General features: G+C 48.4%; 1 protein-coding gene across 1 annotated transcript in view; it reads right to left on the bottom strand.

Moving 5' to 3' along the window:
• Positions 1-1,426: 1,426 nt before the first annotated feature.
• KANK4 (KN motif and ankyrin repeat domains 4) overlaps positions 1,427-22,621 on the bottom strand; it is a gene marked incomplete at both ends in the record, with an annotated part of 30,884 nt that continues 9,689 nt past the window's right edge. Inside the window, 6 exons of the mRNA XM_080801319.1 lie at positions 1,427-1,531; positions 6,316-6,516; positions 11,106-11,248; positions 14,777-14,996; positions 18,060-18,147; positions 19,670-19,888. Of these exons, the coding sequence (XP_080657445.1) occupies positions 1,427-1,531; positions 6,316-6,516; positions 11,106-11,248; positions 14,777-14,996; positions 18,060-18,147; positions 19,670-19,888 (976 nt within the window). The remainder of the gene's footprint in view (positions 1,532-6,315; positions 6,517-11,105; positions 11,249-14,776; positions 14,997-18,059; positions 18,148-19,669; positions 19,889-22,621) is intronic.

Raw genomic sequence — 22,621 nt, 5'->3', positions numbered from 1 at the left:
CAGAAGTTTGCTGCGCCGTCTTTTTGTAGACAGTCTTTCTGGATTACAAATTGGATTCCAAAACTTCCATCAGCTGTTCCTTGTACAACACCCCCAGGAGGTAGGTTGTATAATGATTTCCTTTCTTAGAGATGATGAAACCAGGGCCCAAGGAGATTTCGTGACTCACCCAAGGGCACCAAGCAAATTGGCATATAAGTCAAAATGAGAACTCAAGCTTTTGAGTTTCCAGCACAAAGGTTCACCAAACTTTGATGTCTTTTCTTTCGATATAAGGAGGATTTTTTTGCATAAGAGATGTTACAAACAAATTCATGGATAACCTTGTGTGAGTTACTGAATAGAAGCCATGCACATGTGGGCCCCTGGGATTATGGACGTTAAAGAAAGAACTGTCCAGCAGAGAGAGCAGTCAATTCAGGGGGGACACTGCCCTACCCAGCTCCCACACTCCTGCCGCGGTTCAGGTTGGCAGCTTCTGCAACCAGGAGCCCCAGAAACCTCAGAGCCTCTTGGGGGCTCAGAGGGGAAAAGAGCCAGGATTCCCATGAAGCCATGGATATGGCTACCGAGGAAATGTGGTGGCTTCTGGATGACAACCACCTATTGCCAGGAGGATGCTTGCTCCCACAATCTTTCCAGATTCAGAAAAGCTGACGTAACTGGACTCTCCCTAAATACACGTGGTATGCTTTACCAGATTTGGATTTCCTAATTAATTCCAATTTCCCTGGCACAACTTGGAGCCACTTAATGACTCAGAAATGGTCAAGACTATTTATCTGGCATAGATACCCGTAGGCTCTTCCTGCTTTGCCTGAATTTAAGATTTCTCTGTCAACCCCAGCTAAACAAAGGCCCCAGATGTGGTTTGTTCAGTTTCAGCTGACTGCGTGGTGATTCTCTGAGGGTCGTCTAGAGAACGATGGCCAGGGCGGCTGCTTAAATCCACCTCCCCTTACCCCATCCCACCCCCCCCCCCCCAGTCCTCTCCCGACATGCATGTTCAGTGGGACATATTCATGTAACTGATTACAAAACAGAAAGGTGGTGCACTTTAAGATTCCATGTAGAAAGTATTGCTTGGCTAATGTGCTCCTGCCTGTGTGCTCGCTACACGGTGCTACAAAGGGCAGAGTCATGAGGAATTCAAGGCTGAAGATGTTTGGGCTTTTTTTTGACAACACGGATGCACCCTGCACCTTATACCCTGCTCTGTAGCCTGCGTAGTTTTGGGGCTTGGCCTAAGGCAAAAACTACAAAGCATTCTAATGAGCAGAATTGTATAACAGGAATGTATGTGCATATTTGACATAGTTTCTTCTCTTGAAGGGTGGCCCTCTGGCTGTGACCCATGCCCTCTCCAAGGGCTAAGGAGTCCAGAGAAGGAGCCTTTTGTTCCCAGCTGCCGGTTCTTCCTCAGCCCCTACGGCCCCAGGGACCTGCCCTGCTCTGCGTGGGCCCGCAGAAGCCCTGCAATTTCCACATGGGCGGGTGATTTCAGAACGATGGACAGAGCTGTTCGGCCAGCCTACAGGAAGAGAGGAAAAGAGAAACAAATTTTATCCTGTCTGCCTCTTGCCCCAGAAAAGGGTGGGTTGGAAGTACAGGGTAGGCATGGGGCATCAAAGTCTGTTCTCAGCATCCAGAGACCCTAGGAGAGGGGGAGATTGGAATGGTATGAGGGTCATGAAAAATGGGTCACTTTCCATGGAAACAGCAGTCACTTCTGGGAAATCCGTGCGGATGGAAATAAGTGTCACATGGTTGGTTGGTTGGTTGGTTGGTTTTTCCCACACAGTTTTTAATATATTTTTTTTTAAATGTGAAACGGGAAAAAAATAACTCTTCCATTTTTCCATTACCCAGACCTTAATGAAAGTTAGCATTTTGGTATGTTTCCCTCTAGTCTTTTCTCTTGTGCAAATTTGTTGTTGGTTTTTAAAAAGAGGAATGATAGTACATATCGATTTTGAATCTGCCTTTATTTTGAATGTACCATGGCACACTAGGAGATTTCCGCTGTCTTCACACAGCCATCGTAACATATAATTTTTCTTACTGGCTTTGTAGTATTCTACCACATTCTTAACTTCTTCTCTTCTGTTGGAGACTTAGGTTGTTTCCAGGTCTTCACCATCATAGACTTAGTGCAGAAAGCATTTCCCCATTTCTAGTTACTCCCTAAGGACCAACTCTGAGCAGTGCGTCTAGAGCATAGAAGGGCATGTGTGTTTTTACACCCAGTGAAGGACGCCATGGTGCCTGTTACGCTGCTGCTGCCGTGCAGGGAGCTGTCAGGCCCACTGTCTACAGAAGCGGTGTTCAGAGGGGTCTCGGCCAACAGCACAGGCCATTCTCTACAAAGAGTGAGAGTGAGGGGCGCCTGGGTGGCTCAGTCGGTTAAGCGTCTGCTTTTGGCTCACGTCATGATCAAATCCCACAACGGGCTCCCCGCACAGCAGGGGAGTCTTCTCCCTCTCCCTCTCCTGCTCCTTTCCTTGTGTTCTCCCTCTCTCTCTCTCTGTGTCAAATAAATAAACAATAAAATCTTAAAAAAAAAAAGAGTGAGGGGGAAGGCCAACTTGATGTGGTAGACGGTGAGCTTTATGATAGCAGTTGTGGTCTCTTCGGTCCTGTTCTAGAATTCTGAATTCCCGCAGCTCCAAAACCACTTCTTTGGCCACTCATTTAGCAGCAAAACCCGATTATGAGGCTCTCTGTGACCCTTATGTAGCTCGGTGAATGTGAATGTTTTTATATTCTGCTTCATAAATATTCATGGATTTACTATGTTGGCGGGGGGGGGGGCGGCTAAGACCCTGTTGGATGGTGCTCTGCCCTACTGTATATGAGTGGAATTACTTCTGAAAATGTGAAAATCCACGGAAGCGGGTGGGGGATGTTCACACTCAGCTCACAGCTCTTCCGTCTCACGAGGATGGAGTCCGGCTGCCCCCGGGACTCCACACAGTAGTAAATCACTGTAATGTGTGGCACAGAGCCAGACACACCAGAAGAGAAAGGGTGAGCTCAGGGGAGAGGATGGTGCTCTGTGTGTGTGTGTGTGTGTGTGTGTGTGTGTGTGTGTGTGTTGGGGTGCAGGGAGCAGAGGAAGGAAGTGGTGTTTTGGCAAGACCCCGAAGGATGTGCCCAGGCTTCATCAAACAGAAGAGCTTCTTTCCCTGCAAATGCCTCATGACCGTCTGCACCTTCCTTTCACCACCATTAATAAGTTGGTTTCTATGGAGCCGTTTGATCAATGTCGATCTCCATGAGGTCCGACGTGAGATCTGGCCCATGGCTGCACGCCCAGCAAGAGCATCCCAGCGCCTGGCCGGGTGCCTGCCCTTTGGTGGGCACCCAGGGAGCCCTGCTGACAGAGGGAGTGCAGGATGATAACAAAGAGGTATTCATCTCAAGCTGATGAAGACGAGCACAGGGCAGCTAAGAAGTGTTCTCTTAACTTGGTCAAGTGTGGATGGGGCGCTGGGTGGCTCAGTGGGTTAAAGTTGGGCAAGTGTGGAATCAAGCAAAGACCTTAAGCAGAAGAGGCTTCTAAAAGCAGCCTCCTTCTTTGATCGAAGAGAAGGGCCTGGGTTTTTATACACCTTTCCCCCTGTACTCTGGTTTCCATCACTGCACTTTGTCAACCCCAAGGCTCTAGGTAAATGCAGAGATGGGGTAATGACTATGAGTATGGGTAAGAGCCACGGGCAGTCCCAGGGGACATGTGCACCTTGGAACAGGGCCCATCTGGCAGTGCTGGCCTGCACCTGAGTGGGGACCCCACTCATCTCACAGTGTGGCCAGAGAGACCACCTGGGGAGGGTGTATCCCGGCTGGGGGACACTGAAGAGATGGGAGGGGCTCAGGCAGTCAGCACGTGTGTGTGTGTGTGTGTGTGTGTGTGTGTGTGTGTGGCTGTGGCTGTGGCTGTCTTTCAATATGTCAAGAACTGCAAAAAGGAGTGTGGCGTAGTCTCTGCCTTAGGAAGCTTTCAGTGTGATGGTACTTTGGAGCCCCAGAGCCCAGTCCCCACCACCTCCTCTTCCTCGTCTGTCAAGCAGCCCCCAAGAAGCTGGGTGACCAACTTCTCAAATTACCTTCTAAACCTAAAGAAAGTGACTTGCTGGCTGTTCTGGGGTTCCACATTTACATCAACCTTTAAATACCAGTAGGATGAGAGAAACCCAGTTCAGGATATGAATTTTCGCTCAGTTTTCCAAGGAAATTATCAAGTCATCCAATCCTGCTTCGAAGTCTCCTCAGGAAAGGTGCACACTGAGACGACAGGGTGGCCATGGTAAGGGCTGGACCCACCCTTCAGGGCAAAGCTGGAGGAACAGGGCTTGGTGCTTGGGAAAGCCTCAGTCTGCAGTTCCCTGGTCCCTCTGAAATGTCTCACGCAAGTTACCATTGGGAAACTGGGGTGTGAATCCTGAGTCAGCCCTGACCCAAGCAGGCAGCAGGTGCGTGGGCCATACGTAGGGTCTAGAACCTTCTGTGGGCCTGCTTTCCTGAGCACCCCTGTGCTCACCAAGCATCCACTAACCCTCTCACCTTCTGCTCCAGTGGGCTTCTGGCACTGTCTGGGTAGCTGTCCGTTTCCTCCCTCCTAGGATTCCAGCCCTGCCCTGTTCCTCAACCCTGGACTGGCTCTTCCTGATCCGGTCCTGCCTGGACTTCAGCCGTCGCCCATGCCAGAGTTCCTCAGCTATTGCTGTATTAGGCCCGATGATCTGTAGTTCTTTGAGGACGTTTAGCAGCAGCCCCCCTCCCCCCCCACCAAAACACTTATGGCAAATAAAAATGTCTCCAGACACTGTTGACTCTCCCCTGGAGGGCAGAATCACCCCCGAGTGAGAGCCATTTCTCCCTTCGGTGGTGATTCTTGTCTGACCAGCTCCCCTAGCCCCAGACCTTCATCCCCCCAGTCCCCCCAGCCACTGCCTGCAAATGCCGTGCCCCTACTCGTTCTTGTGCTGGTTTCTTCTGATTAGCTGTCTCTGCTCAGCTAGTCACGATAGTAACTGTTACCATCAGCTGAGCATCTGCCTGATGTCAAATACGTGTTTTATAAATATTACCATATTTAGGTACAGTCTACGACTCTCCCCGTTTACAGAGGTTAAGAGGGGTTAGATGACCTGCCTGAAGTCACACAGTTCCTAAACCCAGTTTCACACTCGGAGTGTCTAAAGCCCATGCTTCTAGCAATTTGTCCAGCTTACAAGAGAGCCCGTACAAGAGAGCCCTCACTGTGCCTTTCCTCCCCAAAGCAGCCACTGACCTATCTCTTACCTGTGACAGACCGGGACAGAGAGGTCCAGGAGATGCTGTCACACTCATCATGCCTGAGTGTCCCAGCTAGCCAGGGACGGGTAAAGCTTGTGCCCCCCGGTCCTACAGGCCTGCCCTTTCAGGCTTCCCCATGGCAACAGTGACTCCTAGGAGGACCCTGGGCCTGTTCCAGAAAAGAGGGGGCTGCCTCCTTCTGCCCCAGGGGAGGGGAGCTCATGAACACAAGTCCTTTGTCTGATTGTATGGTGTTTGGAACAGGAGGCCCTTATTTCCAGCAGCCCACCTCCAGTCCCACATGCATTTCCAGAGGGTCTGTGCTTTCTCCGAAATGGCTTTGGGTAGAGTTGGGGTTCGTGGAAACAAGATGCTGGACTAGGATGCGTGCTGCCCAGCTGTGGAACAATCTCGGGTTCGGATGGGGCCAGTGAGAGGGTCTGTCCTTGGGCGGGGAGGGGACTCTTCCCCTCTCCAGGCCTTTCTCCTCTTCAAACTGTGGCTGTGAGTGAGTACAGGGACGTGTTTAAAGCATTCCGTTGTAGCGCCCCTGCAGTCAGACCTGGGCTCGCATCCTTGCTCCAGAACCAGCAGCTGTGACCTTAGGACAGCTACGGAAACTCTCTTATAAGAGACTCTCTGATAAGGCCTGTCTTTCCTTATCAGTAAAAATGCAGATGAAGCGTCTGAGTCACTAGATTGTCGAGAGGATGAGTGCGCTAATGCGTGGGAAGGGTCTGGCTCCTGAGGGGACTCTGAGAAGTTGGAGGGAACTGCCTCCTACCCGCTGTGTGACTGGGGGTGTGTTACACAACCCCTCTGTGTTGGTGATCACGGTCGTCACCATCAACCGACAAAGATGCTTGTTTAAGAAGCACGTGTCCGGGGTGCCTCAGGTCATGATCCCAGGGTCACGTGGTTCCTGGAATTCTGTGGGCTGGCCTGGTGTTTTTTTGTTTTTTGTTTTCCCAGGAAGGGAAGCGAAACACCTACTTGTGAAGGGCCCGGAAATCTCACCTCGTCAGTCAGGGTGCTGTCGCAGGCCGGGTGTGCCAGGAGCAGGCGCACCATGTCGGCATTGCCGTGGTGACAGGCTAGCATGAGGGCCGAGGATCCCTCGTGGTCCTGCAGGTTCACGTCCGCCTGGCAGCTCAGGAGTGCCTGGACCATGTCCTGGCGGTCGTGGCTGACTCCCAGCATCAGCGCGGTCTGGCCTCCCTGCCACGCAGAGCACAGGGTGAGGATCCCCTCTCCAGCCCAGGGATACTCAGGCAAGACTTTGCCAGAAGATGACTGTTGATCTGAATCTCCTGCTGCTGCTGGGATTGGACCCATCCTTCTCCACCCGGCCAACGTCTACTTTCCCCCGAATACCATGCAGATGCCACATCTCTTTAAAGCCCTCTACTAACCCCTCGGGCACAGGATCATAACATTGAACTTACCGCTTGGTACTGCAGCCCGTCAGTCTCTTTCTCGTGGACTGTGAATCAGTTTCTGATGGCAGGGACTCTGTCCCCCCAGTGCCTGGCGCTGAGCACATGCTGAGCACATGCCTGCCCCAGCCTGACTTCCTCCAGGAAGCCTCGGTCTGCTCAGAACACCCCTGGTGTTTTCAGTTCAGCGATACCCAGAACCCTCTCGGTCTTGACGGGATCTCTCCTTGCATGGTCCTATGGTCCTTTCTAATCCATAGTCACGAACAGTTTTTTTTTTTAAGTTTTTTATTTAGTTAAGTAATGTCAACAGCCCACTTGGGGTCTAAACTCACAAACCCGAGATCAAGAGTCACACTCTTTTCCGACGGAGCCAGCCAGGTGCCCCGCCACTGACCCTTTGTGGCACCCCTGTAATCAGCGCTCATGGCGATGGCTCAGAGTCAGAAAGTGAGCCCAAGCCCTGGTTCTCCTGTTTCCTGCTCTGTGACCCTGGCACCATTCCTTGTAGTCCCTGAATCTTCTTTTTCTTTTATTAAAAATTAATATAATAATGACCTGTCCCGTGTACCTCACAGGGCTTTTATGGGAATCAAGTGAAATAAAGGCTATAAATGTAACAATGTATGGTAGCGATTTTTCTGATTACAAACTGGCCATTATTCCTCACCGATTTTCCTTTATATCCATGGCTCTCCTACACAGCTCAACTGTATTTTGCCCTCATGGTTCTCCTGGGTCCTAGGCAGGTCTGGCTCGTCTCTCTCACTGGACATCAGGCTTTTCTAAGGTTGTGAGAATGAGGCAACCTTTTTGTTTTCTGTCCTTTCAGATCCCCTGCGACTCTGAGCGCCGTGTCTTACGCGTAAAAAGTGCTGAGGACATGTTTGCTGGCGTGTTTGTTCACTGATTACAGGCCAGTGTACGGTAACTGATGGATTATGCTTGCTTGCCCAGAATGCTGGGGCTTAGGGAAAAGAAAGGGGGTTTGCAATCAGGAAAATCCTGGCTGTGCTGCTTATTATCTTTGTGAATCTGGACACATTAACCTCTCAGTGACTTTTCCTGATTTGGTAAAGTGGGAGTGCTTGACAAAGTTATCTGCCTCGCGGGGTTGTTGTAAGACCTGAATGCCTCACAGGTGCTCGGCATGTGTTAGCTCTTACTGTTGTTAGGAACAAGGAAGGTAACGTAGGACGAATGCTCAGTATGTGAGAATGTATTCTTCGGGGTCCTGGTTCTCCATTTCTCTGGAACACAGGCGCATCTGTCCAGAAAAGCCTATTTGCCTTTTGGGTTGCTTATACTCAGCCCTGAAGTAATGGTCCATCTGTCCTTCCTTCCTTCCCTCTTTTTTTCCCCCTCCCTCCCTTTCTTTCATTTTATTTATTCATTTGAGAGAGAGCATAAGCAGGGCAGAGGGAGAAGGAGAAGCAGACTCCCTGCTGAGCCGGGGCCCCAATGCGGGACTCCATCGCAGAACCCTAGGATCATGACCTGAGCCGAAGGCAGATGCCTAAACAACTGAGCCACTCAGGGATCCCATAATGGTTCCTCCTTTACCGGACTAACCAGACCATGAGATTTCCACTGAGACCCTTCTCTCCCAGTCGTATTAAAGCCAGATGAGATATGTAGATTGTCTTCTTGCCCCTCTGCCTGACTTCCCCTGTCTTCCTCACCTCCCTCATGGTCCAATTCAATACAATTTAATTCAGTGATGTTTACAGAGTGCTGCTATGTGTCAGAAACTGTGCTAATCCTGGAGATACAGAAAGAAAGAAACAGCCTACCCTAGGAAGACTCCCAGCCTCCCAACTCACTCTTACTTACCTGATCCCTACTGCTCACCTCTATGGAGAAGCCCTGGAGGGAGCTGAAGGGAGCAGTGGCAGCTATGAATTCCCGCCCCTCCTTTAGCAACCAGGGATGAGAAGCTTACCTCCTAGAGCATCACTTTCTCCCCGATAAAACAAAGGGTACTGGGGGGTCCTGGAGGGTCCAGTCCATTAAGCATCCAACTCTTGATTTCTGCCCAGGTCATGATCTCAGGGTTATGAGATCATGCCCCCCTCAGGTTCTGCACTGGGTGTGGAGCCTGCTTGAGATTCCTTCCCTCTCCCTCTGCTGCACCCCACTCCCTCCTCTCTAAAAAAGGCGGGGAGGGGGCACTGATTTTGATTTTGGTGCACATCCCTTCTTGCAAGAGGATCAGTTTAGAGGGGCACCTGGGTGGCTCTGTCAGTTATGCATCTGCCTTCAGCTCAGGTCATGATCCCAGGGTCCTGGTATCCAGCCCCTCACTGGACTCCCAGCTCTGTGTGGAGCCTGCTTCTCCCTCTCCCTTTGCCTGCCACTCCTCCTGCTTGTGCTTGCTCTCTCTGTGTCAAATAAATAAATAAAATCTTAAAATTAAAAAAAAAGAGGGCCAATTTAGAAAAAGAGTTAATGTTTATGGGAAGCATTTAAAATAAAAACAACTTGGGGTGCCTGGGTGGCTCAGTGGGTTACGCCTCTGCCTTCGACTCAGGTCATGATCTCAGGGTCCTGGGATTGAGCCCCGCATCGGGCTCTCTGCTTGGTGGGAGAGCCTGCTTCCCCTTCTCTCTCTGCCTGCTGCTCTGCCTACTTGTGATCTGTCAAATAAATAAATAAAAATCTTTTAAAAAATAAAATAAAATAAAAACAACTTTATTAAATCCAGTGGTGTAGGAGCTCTAGAGGAAATACTTTGAAAAACAGAAAGTGATCTGCAGATGTCTGTTTCTTGCCTCCGGTATGACTGCTGTTAGATGGAGTGTGCAAAGTGAGTCAGTCTGGGTAGGCTACCATCTGCACTTCATGGCGGGGGGGGCGCTAGACAGGGGAGTTAAATATATTGTTGGGAGGTACATTTTTATGGGTTTCCTTGTGAGTGAGGCATTATCTGTCTTGTTCTAGATGGTCTTTTTATTTTTTATTATTTTTTTAAAATTTATTTAAATTCAATTAGTTAACATACAATGTATTATTAGTTTCAGAAATAGAAGTCAGTGATTCATCAGTCTTCTCTAACACCCGGTGCTAACACCCCTCTCCCCTCCAGCAACCCTCAGTTTCTTTCCTATGATTAAGAGTCTCTGGGGGCACCTGGGTGGCTCAGTGGGTTAAAGCCTCTGCCTTCGGCTCAGGTCATGTTCCCAGGGTCCTGGGATTGAGCCCCACATCGGGCTCTCTGCTCAGCAGGGAGCCTGGTTCTCCCTCTCTCTCTGCCTGCCTCTCTGCCTACTTGTGATCTCTGTCTGTCAAACAAATAAATAAAAAAAATCTAAAAAAAAAAAAAGAGTCTCTTACGGTTTGTCTCCTTCTCTGATTTCATCTTGTTTTAGTTTCCCTCCCTTCCTTTATGCTTCTCTGTTTTGTTTCTTAAATTCCACGTATGAGTGAAACCGTGGTAATTTAGACATTCTTTTCAAAGATGCTGGTACAGTGAACAGCCTTGGAAGAGAGAGATAGGATCTTCTCCAAAACAGAGGGCAGACATACTCCCTATCCCATATAAGAGATTCGGGTTCCCTATGCTCAGGGTTCCTCTCCAGTAATATAACCCACTCTGCACAGGGAGCTAGTGTAAATACTGACGCTGTGACTACTCATCTTGCTGTGAATGATACACTGTCCTTTGTCTGTGGCACAGGAGTTTCATGTCTTCTACCAGCATCCGGGACATTGTAGCATGCTGACTTACTAGCCCTAAGTACAATCTCAGACCCTTCATAGTTCTTGACAGTTAGGCTTACATCTCTGATCACTAGGGGCTGAAAGGAGAGTTGCATGCCCTCCGTTGTTCACATATTCGTCAAAGACAGATATGCCGTCTTTTGAGGAGTTCCCATTGTTCCCTTGTCTAACACAAAGCCCTAACTGGCTAAGGACCAGACTCCTACTCTGTGCTGTCAAGTAGAGGGGCCGGAAGTTGAACAGAGACATGTCAACCCTCCGAACTGTTTTCTAATTCATGGTTGAGATGGGTCACCCGCAGGAGCTTCCCACGCATCAACAAGCAAATGCTTTTCGGCCTTTTCATACCTTCTCCTGCTGGTGCTAACTGTGGGATCACTTTGTTTAAGAAGTCAGATCTAGATGGACTTTGCCCAGGTATGGACCAGGACAGAGACGACAAGCTCACCGACCTCCGTCCTGGCCTGTCTGGATCTCCCAAGCTTCTGAAGACACCAAATGTACAGGCTTTGGACGAATGCCATTTGCACGGCCCAGCCTTCTTGGGTTAAAAACTACATAGATCTATGTGGAATTTTCCCCCCCACTGGCAGAATAAAACTGAGAGGTACCCATATTTATTCAAGAGGGGATCATGTTCACACCTCCTACCTGAGTAGCTTGGATGTTCACATTTCCTTCCCTTAAGAGTTTCCAGACGACAGCCATGTCTTCGTCGGTCTCTGCAGAAGCCAAGGGAGTGATCATCACAGCAGTATAGCCAGCTTTGTTCTGATGGTCCACATTGCAGACACCTGCAAGAGGAGTGGTGGGCACTGGACTAGTTCCCAGGGGAGCAGAAGTGAGTTTCTGCTTTAGCTGCCTGCTGGTTAAAAGACCATGGTACAGAACAGTCCTCTCCCAGTGGTGGAGTCAGTGTTTACATCTGTAGCAGCCTTTAAAAGTGGCTAGTTTCCTTTACAAGTTTTCTAGGCTACCCAGCAAGAAAGGTCCATGGTGGTAGGGTCACAGATGGCCAAGGGGTACCGTGATCATGACTATTTCCTAAAGCAATGTTCTGGATGCTGAAAGTCAGTAAAGGTGAAATGAGACCAGGATGCAGGTGTGTCTGGCTCTAGAGCCCATCACTCACCCGGCCACATAACACCCACTGTGCATTTTAGGTTTTGCTCTATGTTGTGTGTAACTCAATCTATCGGCTGAGTTTTCAGGCCTTTCCCAAAGGCTTAGTGATATGCTGGGCAGTGTACCAGGAGGCCTGAAAAATGCCACAGGATAAATACAGGAAATCTTCCAGGAATAACCATCTCATTTGAAAAATGGAAGGGGAAAAAAAGTCTCCGTGCATTTTTGTATTAATAATACATTTCACAGTAGAGCAGAAAATAGCATATCTTTAAGATGACGTATTAGTTGAGAACTCAGAAGAAATGTCTGCTTTGTAACCCTGGGGATATGCATGCATTTATATCCCTCTCCATCAAAGGCAACATAGGAGATCATCAGCCTGTTATCTGTTGTAGAAATGATCCCATCTCTTAAGGGCGGTATCATGTGGTAAACAAAATCTTCCCCATACTGTTGCTTATCTGAAAAACCCACGTATCGCTTTTGCACACTAAAAGAAACTATCTCAGTAGATCAAGTCATTTAGCCTTTCTTAGCATTTCCTCTGTAAAATGGGGATAATAACAGAACCTGTGGGGCTACTGTGAAATTTAATGAGTTAATATTGAAAGCACTTAGAACTGTACCTAGCACACAGCAAACACTCAATAAGCATTAACAGTTTCGCTACTATTGTCCAGAATAGTATTCTGGTTTTTTTTTAATAGCCTTGCTACTTGCTCATGAAGACTTAGGTATTCATTGTAACAAACCTGGATTTTTATGAAAAAAATGTCTGGGCTACTTATAAGTTCTGTTCTTGGGTAAAAAACGAATATTGGTTTGACATTCCCTCCACTCCACCTCAAACAGTTTTCCAGAAATGTGCCATTGCGATGCCAGGATCCCAATGGATATATCAAAAAAAAAATCATTCTGACCACTGTCGTGACCGGTGGGGCTATGAAAGCGGTCTACAGCCCTGCCACTGCCTCACAGCTCTGCTCTGAGGAAGAGGGGAATATCTGCATTGCCTTCCTATTGATTTTTTTAATTTTTACTTCAGGACTATTTTACATTTGCTTTTTTTTTTTTTTTTTAAGATTTCATTTACTTGACAGACAGAGATCACAAGTAGGCAGAGAGGCAGCCAGAGAGAGAGAGAGGAGGAAGCAGGCTCCCCGCTGAGCCGAGAGCCTGATGTGGAGCTCGATCCCAGGACTCTGGGATCATGACCCGAGCCGAAGGCAGAGGCTTTAACCCACTGAGCCACCCAGCAGCCCCTACATTTGCTTTTAAGAGACGTAAACAATCCTCAGGTTATACTTCTCTTTACTCTCTTCAGAAACAAGACTTATGACTCAGTAGGGTAAGGACTGACTTCTCCTCAGGGACTCAGAAAAGGGGCTGAGGACCCCAGGCTTCCGAAGCAGATTTTCCTGAGCAGCCACCAGGGAGGGAGCCAACCCTGGGGGCGGGGAGGGGAAACACTCTTGACTGAGCCCGTCCAGCTCTGCAAGCGTTCTCCTCTACAGCGGTGTTCTGGCAAAATAAAGGACGGATCACAAAGGACTAAGGTGGTGGAGGTGCACCCGCTGGCTGTGCACTCAGTCACGATGAGTCACCTCTGTGTAGCCCCTTACAGTGTGTAAAGTGCTTTCTGGATGCCTCACAGCTGCGGGCCTGGGGTTCAGAGGGTGACCGGTATGTACTCCTCAACAAGCCGCCTACAGCGAGGGAAAGGAATGGAATGTTCCGTCCATTCTTCAGCTCCCCTTCATACTCTGTGCTTATGGCTATTTCAGCTCTGTCAATATGATGAACAGAAAGCTTCCAGATCACTTTAGGGTTGAGGACAACCAAATGGATTCTCAGTTGACACCAGCAGAAATGTGTAACAGCCAAAGCTTAGGTCGTCTGCTCTCTGGCCTGGCCTGGGCCACCTGGAGAACTTCTAACAGGCTTCAGTATGCGCTATTTCAAGGTGAGGCTCTGCATTTCCAATCTTTAGATTCTTCATGCACAGAACACAAGTATGCTCCATGTAATTATGTGCTACCCCTTTTATGATGTCCCTCATTCCATGAAGAACTGAAATCTAGTACAACTGGCTCAGTGTTAGAGTTGTGACTTTATCTTCCTCTGATGCTGTGGAAAGCAGAAAGAATTTTAGACTGTCATTAGGTATATCATCTTTCCATTCAGGTAAAAAGCCTTCAAGGCTGCTTAACAGAATTTAGAGAACTGGAATGATGAGAAGGAGCCAGGCCTGAGAAAGGCTTCAGTGGAAAGGGTTTGGATAGAAAGGGAATGCAGCAGCCCTGAGGAGGGAATGAGCTTGGTTAAGTTGGAAGTCATGTGACCGGAGTGGGGGAAAGGAGGATGCGTGGTGATGACTGAGGTAGCAAATGCAGGCAGGGGGCAGGCCATCCAGGATTCCTGAAGGCCAGGCTGAGGAAGCTGCCTTTCATTCTTCCAGCAGTGGAAAGCCATGGGAGGCATTTAAGCCAAGGTGGATAAGATCCAAGTTGGGGGAAAGCTGTTGGATCTGGAATTCGGACTTCCTGATGCCCATTTAAACTCCTCCTCCAGCCTCCTAAATAAAGGTCGCAGATCTAGCATGTGCTCCAATTCCCGGATGCAGAGAATGGGAAGAACAAACCAATGGTATCAACTTTAAACCCCAGCAACACACTGAGTCATTGCAGTGATCTCAGAATCATGCAAAATTCTGTTGACTTTTCTGAGCGTCACTTTCATCATCTTAGAATAGGGATAACCATCCCTATTAACAGGAGTTATGAGGATTAAATGAGATCTCATATGCCAAGTGCGTAGCAGAGGGCCTAATCTGAGGACATCATTTGGGGGTTTTATAAGTACCCTCCTAGGGTATCCCTCATACAACCTTCCTAAACTCATAGATGCCATTGGGCCTGGACACGCCTTCAGCCAGCCCCATCGGCCACCTGTCCACACCATCACTCCTGGGCTGTGTGATGTTGTCCCACACAGCAACATGAGGATAATAATACCTCTATCACAAGAGTGTTGTGAAGAATGAGTGACATCATAAAGGCACAGCAGTCTTGGTCCAGCTCCTGGAATACAGGAGGAACTCAGGACAGTGAAGAATCTCAGTGCTGGAAGGAAGTGGGTACCAACATGGCCCTTCACGGAGGGACCCAGACTTAGCAGACGCAACCATTTCTGACCTGTCTCCAGCAGCAGCTTCACGACAGAGAAGTTGGAGTGGGACACGCTGTAGTGAAGGGCCGTGTTCCCGTTGCCATCAGCCAAGTTCACCAGCAGCTTCAGGAAGTGTGGGGAGAGGGGCTGGACCCCACGGAGGTAGGCAGCCACCATGGCAGGGCTGGACGACTTCCGGCTGGAGACGCGGAACCACTCTTGACGGATGGTGTTCAAGCTCAGCCTCTGAAATACCAACAGATTCCAGTTCCAGGAGGTCGCCTGGCCTGGGGTGCTTGAGCTGGGCCGCTAGTTTCCACGGGAGAAGGCAGCTTTGGATGCTTCACCTCTGTTCCCTCAGCTCCCTCTCTAACTCCATGTGACCTACTCCTGGAAGATCAGAGCTGGGGTGGGTGGGGGGTGGTTCGAACCTGTGCGATCAGCCCCCACGTGACATAGAAGGAGGTCTGGGAGAGCAAACAGTAACCAGGGACAAAGCGCATTTCCAGGGGACAGTTTGAATCTTCTGTGAGTTTAGATCACACCCCTGTATGCACAGGATAACCAAGCCCCTGTCTTTCACACACACACACAGCCAGCCTACATTGACCTTAGCCTGGACCCTACCAGGACTTTTGTGTGTTTTTAATAGGTATAGCTAGCAGGCCACAACATTTTACTAATGGGGAAGACGCATACTGAAAGCTAAGATAAACAACATGCCCAATTTATGCTAGAAATAAAAGCAAAACAGCTGGGCTTGAATTATTTTTGGCTTTTAAGCTTTGCTAGGACCTTCAGAGAAAATGGTTTAATGACCCATGGCAGGACCTCACTATCTGCAGTGTGCAGCTCCTTTGGAACCATGAAGGAGGAGAGTTCCAGAGCGAATGACATCAATTCTATGTGTTACATGACCTATGTGTTTAAAATAGAACATACTTAAGTTACTTATCTGAAGGGGAGGAGAAACCATGGGGATGTGATTTCATAGTTATTCTGGAAATGAACTGGGTTTGGGGTCCAGACTAAGCTGTGTGACCTTGGAACTCACAGAGTCTTTATGAACCTTACTTGTCTCATCTGCAAAATGGGAATGAAATAGGACTGGGTCTCTAACCTCCCGTGGCTCGACAGAATGAGGTCCTTGTACAGCCTGCTTTGTCTCTCAGGTGGGGTGAGGGTAGGGTGTACTTTAATCCTAATACAGGTGTGGTGTCGGGTTTGCACATCCTCTATCGCTTTTCTTTTCTTTTTAATTTTAAGATTTTTTTTAAAGATTTTATTTATTTATTTGACAGAGATCACAAGTAGGCAGAGAGGCAGGCAGAGAGAGGCGGAAGCAGGCTCCCTACTGAGCAGAGATCCCGATGCGGGGCTTGATCCCAGGACCCCACGATCATGACCTGAGCCGAAAGCAGAGGCTTTAACACACTGAGCCACCCAGGCGCCCCTAAGATTATTGTTAAGTAAACTCTACACCCAACTTGGGGCTTGAACTCATGACCCTGAGATCGAGTCGCATGCTCTACCAACTGAGCCAGCCAGACACCCCTCCCCTATCACTTTTCTAGGCAGAAACAGTGGAATCTTTTGTGGCTGAAACACTTTTTATATATCAGAATATCTCCCTTTCCTATGGAATTGTCAGGAGACTCTGGAGAGAGATCCTAATATTAAGGAACATACAGCTTAGATCTGTAATTCATTTAAGATTAAGTAACAGGAGTTTCAATCAACATTCGCATCACATCCTGTTTTATTGTTGTTGTTTTTTTTTTTTTTTTAAAGATTTTATTTATTTATTTGACAGAGAGAGAGAGAGATTACAAGTAGGCAGAGAGGCCGGCAGAGAGAGAGAGGGGGAAGCAGGCTCCCCGCTGAGCAGAGAGCCCGATGCGGGGCTCGATCCCAGGACCCTGGGATCATGACCTGAACCGAAGGCAGAGGCTTTAACCCACTGAGCCATCCAGGCGCCCCTGTTGTTTGTTTTTTTAAACAATCTGGTGACTGTTGTTTGCAAAATCAGCTAAGATAAAATAATGAAAATGGGTTGGGCTGAATCAATCGTTTTTTTACCCCTAAGGCCCTTCTGTGAAGGAGAACAAAATGGGCTTTAAAAATGCTTACAGGCTGGGGCGCCTGGGTGGCTCAGTGGGTTAAAGCCTCTGCCTTTGGCTCGGGTCAGGATCTCAGGGTCCTGGGATCGAGTCCCGCGTGGGGCTTTCTGCTCAGCAGGGAGCCTGCTTCCCTTCCTCTCTCTCTGCCTGCCTCTCTCCTTGCTTGTGGTCTCTGTCAAATTTAAAAAAAAAAAAAAAAATGCTTACAGGCTGTTATATGTCAGGGCCTACCAGTTGGCTCTCCTGACTTGGGAATATGTGTCTGTGCCAGAATTTCTTTTTTTTTTTTTTTTTTTGGTGCCAGAATTTCTTGAATAAAAGTAAAACCTAATGGCTACATGTTTAATTCCCTGTGGGCCATGAAGGTGTTAAGGAGCAAGCAAATTTTTTTTTTCTTTTTTTGCTTTTGGTCTCTTGACCCATAGGTTCATGTCAAGAAACACAATAAAGGGACGCGTGGGTGGCTCAGTCAGTTAAGCATCTCCCTTCGGCTCAGATCATGATCTCAGAGTCCTGGGATCAAGTCCTGCATTGGGCTGCTTGCTTAGTGGGGAGACTGCTTCTCCCTCTGCCTGTTGTTCCCCCTGCTTGTGCTCTCTCTCTTTGTATCTCTCTCTCTCTGACAAATAAATGAATAAAATCTTAAAAAAATAAATCATTAAAGACTACAGAATTAAATACTGGGGCTTGAGGGTAATGAAGACATGCTGCCCACCACCCACCTTCATTTTATTAATGAGGACACGAGCTCTGAGCCATGAAATGACTTGCTCAGTATCTCACCAACAGCTGTCCTGGGACTGAACCCCCGGTTCCCATTCCATGTGCTCTTCACTCCTACCACAGTTGTCCCCAATCATGAGGCGATTTTGAGCCCAAGCCATACAAGGGTTGGTTTGGTTTTGAAGCCACACAGTTTTATGCTGGATGTTCAAGTGCAATGCCTGGGAATGTTCCGCGGGGCCTCAGAGCACCAGGCTACTCCCTGATGCGTATGCATCCGGTCCTGTCTCCTGGCATCATTATCCTCACACTGACAGCAGAGTTTGGGCAAAGGAGGGCACCCTGGGGGAAAGGGATTCTGTGCACACGCACACTGCTGCCTCAGGCAAGGGACCAAAGTCACCCAGTTGGAACTAAGAGCTTAAACGGAGGGACATCCTTCCATGACAATGAAAAATCACAGTACCAAGAGTTGGTCGTTGGTGGCCCCAGTTTCTGGCAGATGTTGGCTCAATGCCCGGCATGCATTGAGGAATTCTTCTGAAGGTTTATATCTAAAGAAAAAAAATATATGTATATATAATCAGTCTTCATATTAATATAAAAGAAAGTAATCCCCTAGCTTGACTTTGCTTCTCAGCAGCTGAAACACCCTCACTGGGCCACTTCCCAGGCAAGGCGCATCCCTCTGATTTCAGCCTCCTGTCAGTGAGGCTTGGCCTCTGAACCCTGCTGAGGAGTGAGTCAAGCACATTGCCCTTTTTATCCTGCTGTTTTCAGGAGGCGGGAGCAGATCACCAAAGCATTCTGGGGGCCGTGAGACTGACAGCAATTCCTAACACACTGGGAGAAGAGAGGGCTGTCTTCCTGACTTTGGGTAAACTATTTTCTGCCTAAGTGACTTGAAAAATCCAGAGAACCCCATCCCTACCAGCAATTTTTTTCAGGTTGTTCTTCCATTAAGGATACCATCAATGCTCACAGAGTCAATAACAATGAAACTCAGTGAAGCTGGGATGCTCTCAGTGCTGAGCACTCTTCCTGGGTTAGTGGAAGCGCAGACAGGACTATCCCGGGGTGGACTTAATGGCACTGGTCGGCCAGGAAGCTCTGCCTCAGCATGTCTCTATAGTGCCACCATGTTGAGAAGCCCTGTGGACCTGCTTACCAGTCAGCCTGCATCCACTGCTTGTCACTGCTCTGGCTGCTCGGCTGAGGGGGTGATGTTGGTAATGGGACTTAGTATCCTTATTCCTACCACTTTTTTCTTTCTTTCTTTTTTTTAAAGTAGGCTTCATGCCCAGCATGGCACCCAGTGTGGCGCTTGAACTCATGACCCTGAGATCAAGACCTAAGCTGCGGTCAGGAAGCAGACGCTTGACTGACTGAGCCGCCCAGGCGCCCCTCTACTATTTCTCAAGAGCCTGCTCTGTGGCAGGCACTGTGTTAGGCATTTTACATACTTCTTCTCATCCAGTCCCCGGATCAAACCTATCAGGTGGCTGTTACCCACCTATTACAGATGAGGAAGCTGAGGCAAGTATAGTGGCAGGCATGGGATTTGAACCCAAGTATGTCCAGCCTCAAAGACGGTGCTTCTTTTCGTCACGTGACATGACCTCGCATCTCTTTAAAAGATGGAGTTGTGTCAGCACGGCCAACAGGAGAGGCAGATAAGCATGTGGGTGAGAGTCAGACAAGACCTGGGTCAGAAGCCCCACTCGGCTGTGTCCCTTAACTTCTCTAAGCCTCTTTTCCACATCTGTAAAGTGGGGATTATAGTAATTTCTACTTTGCAGGATAATTAAAAGGATTACAGTGCATGTAAAGTCCTTCCCATTTCCAGGGCTGGGACGATGTTAGCTTTACATGTAGAGCTCTTTTCTGTGACATTATATCCCACCAAGGCGGAACTTAGGTCTATGCCTGGCATCAATTAGAAACTCAGGGAAGACTGGTGAATGGATAGAAAGATGAATGAACAAATGAACAAATATAATAGAATAAAAGGATGAAGAAGTGCCCTTGTTCTTTCCCAGAGGATCGGGTATCCTCATCTATCCCCATGGGACTCACCTCTCAGCCTTGGGATGGGGGAGTTCTTCCCCAGGCCCACTTTCCTGGCCTGTGGTGCTGCTGCCCTCGGGGAGGCCCTGCCCAGGCTTGCAGGTGGGGTGGGTCTCCTTGCCCCGCCTATGTTCTGGGCCATCACATTTCTTCTCAGCCTCACTATCAGACAAGTCTTCTGGGGAGCTGTCCTCGCCGCTGGTCTCCTCGCTTGAGGTGGTCTCGTAGCTGGAGAAGGAGACAAAGGTCACTCATTCTGTGTTTCCTGCCCAGTGCAGGTCAACACAAATAAGAACCAGGTGGGCTTCAGGTAATAATTCCCAGCTTGCTAACCACATCCTCCATTCTCTGTATCTGCAGGCCTGGGCGAGGAGACTTCCAGGAACCTTACATCAGAGAGGGATGTGGTGGAGAGCCGTGGCTCTGACACTGGAGGCCATTTGGGGAGAAAAGATAATTAAGCTCTTTGCAGCGAATACACAAATAGCCCATGTCCTAATTGGCTGATGCATTTGGATGACCCAGACAAGCCATCCGAGATTCTCCCAAAAGCATTTGCTTCTGGAATCCTAAGATGTTGTCTAGACAGGGGCCCAGACGTAGGCAGACATCCCCCACCCCTACCCTGAATTCTCAGAGCTGATGGACAGATCTTCACATCTCTGGGTGATTGTGAAGCTTCCCTTTTGCTCCCCTGTTCTAGCCAGACTCACACCTGACATGGGAGGACCCCTCTGTGACTCCTCCCAGCAGTGTTCCATAGGAAACATGAACAGTAGGGTGCCTGAACCCAGCATCTTGAGCTTCCTGGCTGTGGCCTGTTTCAGCTACTGCTTGCAACAACGAAAGTGAGGGCATCAGCTCCCTTGTCTTGCGGCCCGCCCTCCCAAGCAGCGATGTTTAGGTTCAATTATGTGTGACTTCACTGAGGGGACCGACTACAGACTATGGAGGAAGTCCTGGTAGATTTATTGATCCTTCTGCTGCTGGTCAGTAGGAGACCCCTGATAGAGGGTCCTGCAGTTAAGATAAGGACTTCAGACTCTGGGCCCATTGAACACTGCCACAGAGACCAGGGGAGACCAGTGGCCACAGCTTCCACTGCACCCCCTCAGGCCATTTCTCTGGATGCTGGCCCCTATGTAAGGCCCCCATGCTCACTGGACTTGCAAAGCCAGCCTGCTCCTTGGCATGCTCACAACCTGTCTTGTTTAAACCACAGATGTTTCTTCCTCTGTTGTGCTTGGAACAACCTTTGGCTTTGGTGACTAAGAGAAGGGGGGACATATTACATTTACGAAGCAGTTCTTGTCTTACAGTTGCTTCCACGAAAACTTCACCTGGAAGACTATTCAGTCAACAGAAATTTATTGAGGACCTACTGTGTGCCACACACTGTTCTAAAGTCCCTGTCCTAGTTGAGCTTATATTCTCATAGAGAAAAACAGAAAACAAACGTACACAATTAGACAGTGATAAGAACAATGAATCAAATAATAAAGGACCATGGAACAGAGTGATGGGAGGAGGGGCTACATTAATTAGAGCAGAAGTTTTTCACTTTGGCTGCACATTGTAATCACTTGAGGATGTATAAATTCCCAATATCCACACAGCACCACAGACTAATTAAGCCAGAGTTTTCAGGGAGGAGACTCAGGCATTGGTATTTTTAAGGTTCCCTCAGGGTTTCCAAGGTGCAGCCAAGGTTGAGAACCACTGCACTAAAGTGACAAATACTGAAGAGTATCTGGGACAGGAGCACTTTCAGGGTGGTGGGGAGACAGATGGAAGGACAGATAGCAAATGCAAGGGCCCCACGATGGGCCCCACTTGGCACATTTTAGGGAAGAAAGGTGGGGGTTGATGGTAGACAATGGGGCCAGCAACAGCTATGAGATGGACTTCCAGGTTTGGGCACAGGGCAGGCACTGCTGGGGGCGGGTAAGCAGGGGAGAGAGAGGACGTGCTTCTCCCGGGTTCACAGTCTGACGTTAGTGGGAATGGGGACAGCAGTTCTCCTGTAACATCCCATGCCATTATTTCTGATGTTTTCCTCACAGAGCCTGCAAGAGTGATGTCACTCTTGTTTAAATGTGGTGTCTCCCTTCTGGTCTGACCCAAACTAGCAGGTGTTCCAACCTCTTGGGCCCACCACTGGCTGGACCTGGTGCCCCTCCTTTGGGCCCACTCTCCCTTTTTTACTAGACTTCGTCTCAGCATATCACTCTTCTCCCTTTATTTCTTGTCTTATCTCTACCCTGTCCAAACTATGAGCTAAAGGCAGGGACCATGATTTTTTTTTTAATTTTTTATTTTATTAACATATAATGTATTGTTTGTTTCAGGGGTACAGGTCTATGAATTATCAGTCTTGCACAATTCACAGCACTCACCATAGCACATACCCTCCCCAGTGGGCAGGGACGATGATTTATTGGACTTTTTTATCCCTGACACCTAAAATATTTGTTGGCATTTAATAGATGTTGCATGATTGATTTAGGAAATATTCTAAAGCCAATGGTTTACTCTCTAGAATATATAAGGTTTGGTTCGTGTTCTGAGTCAACAGACATTGGTTGTTTTTCTTCATTCTAAAAAATGCTGGTTTGCTTTGCAGTAAGTTAGTAAACCGAAGAAAAAAAAATTAAATGGATGAAATTTGAAGTTCAACAAATTAAGAGTTTGTCCTGCTTTCAGTGTTGTGGTTCAGATTAAATGTCTTCCATAAAGGGCCCGTGTGCTCCCCAAACTCCCAGAAGCCACCTGGAATCCTGGCCCCAGGGACATGAAAGCCAAGACATTAAAAGCACAGGATCCAACAGACCACCACAGCTGGCAAGGAGCCAAACACATGCAAACCCAAGATGGAGTTTTAAAGGGCTCTTAATTCCCTTGAAGAAAAATGAAAACCAGATGCTTCCCCCTAGGAAAAGAGAGTGCTAAGGACAAGAGTGG

The sequence above is a fragment of the Martes martes genome (assembly GCF_963455335.1).
Source record: "Martes martes genome assembly, chromosome: 4".
Taxonomy (NCBI): domain Eukaryota; kingdom Metazoa; phylum Chordata; class Mammalia; order Carnivora; family Mustelidae; genus Martes; species Martes martes.
The sequence above is the reverse complement of the archived record's forward strand: the minus strand, read 5'-3'. Positions and strand labels throughout refer to the sequence as shown.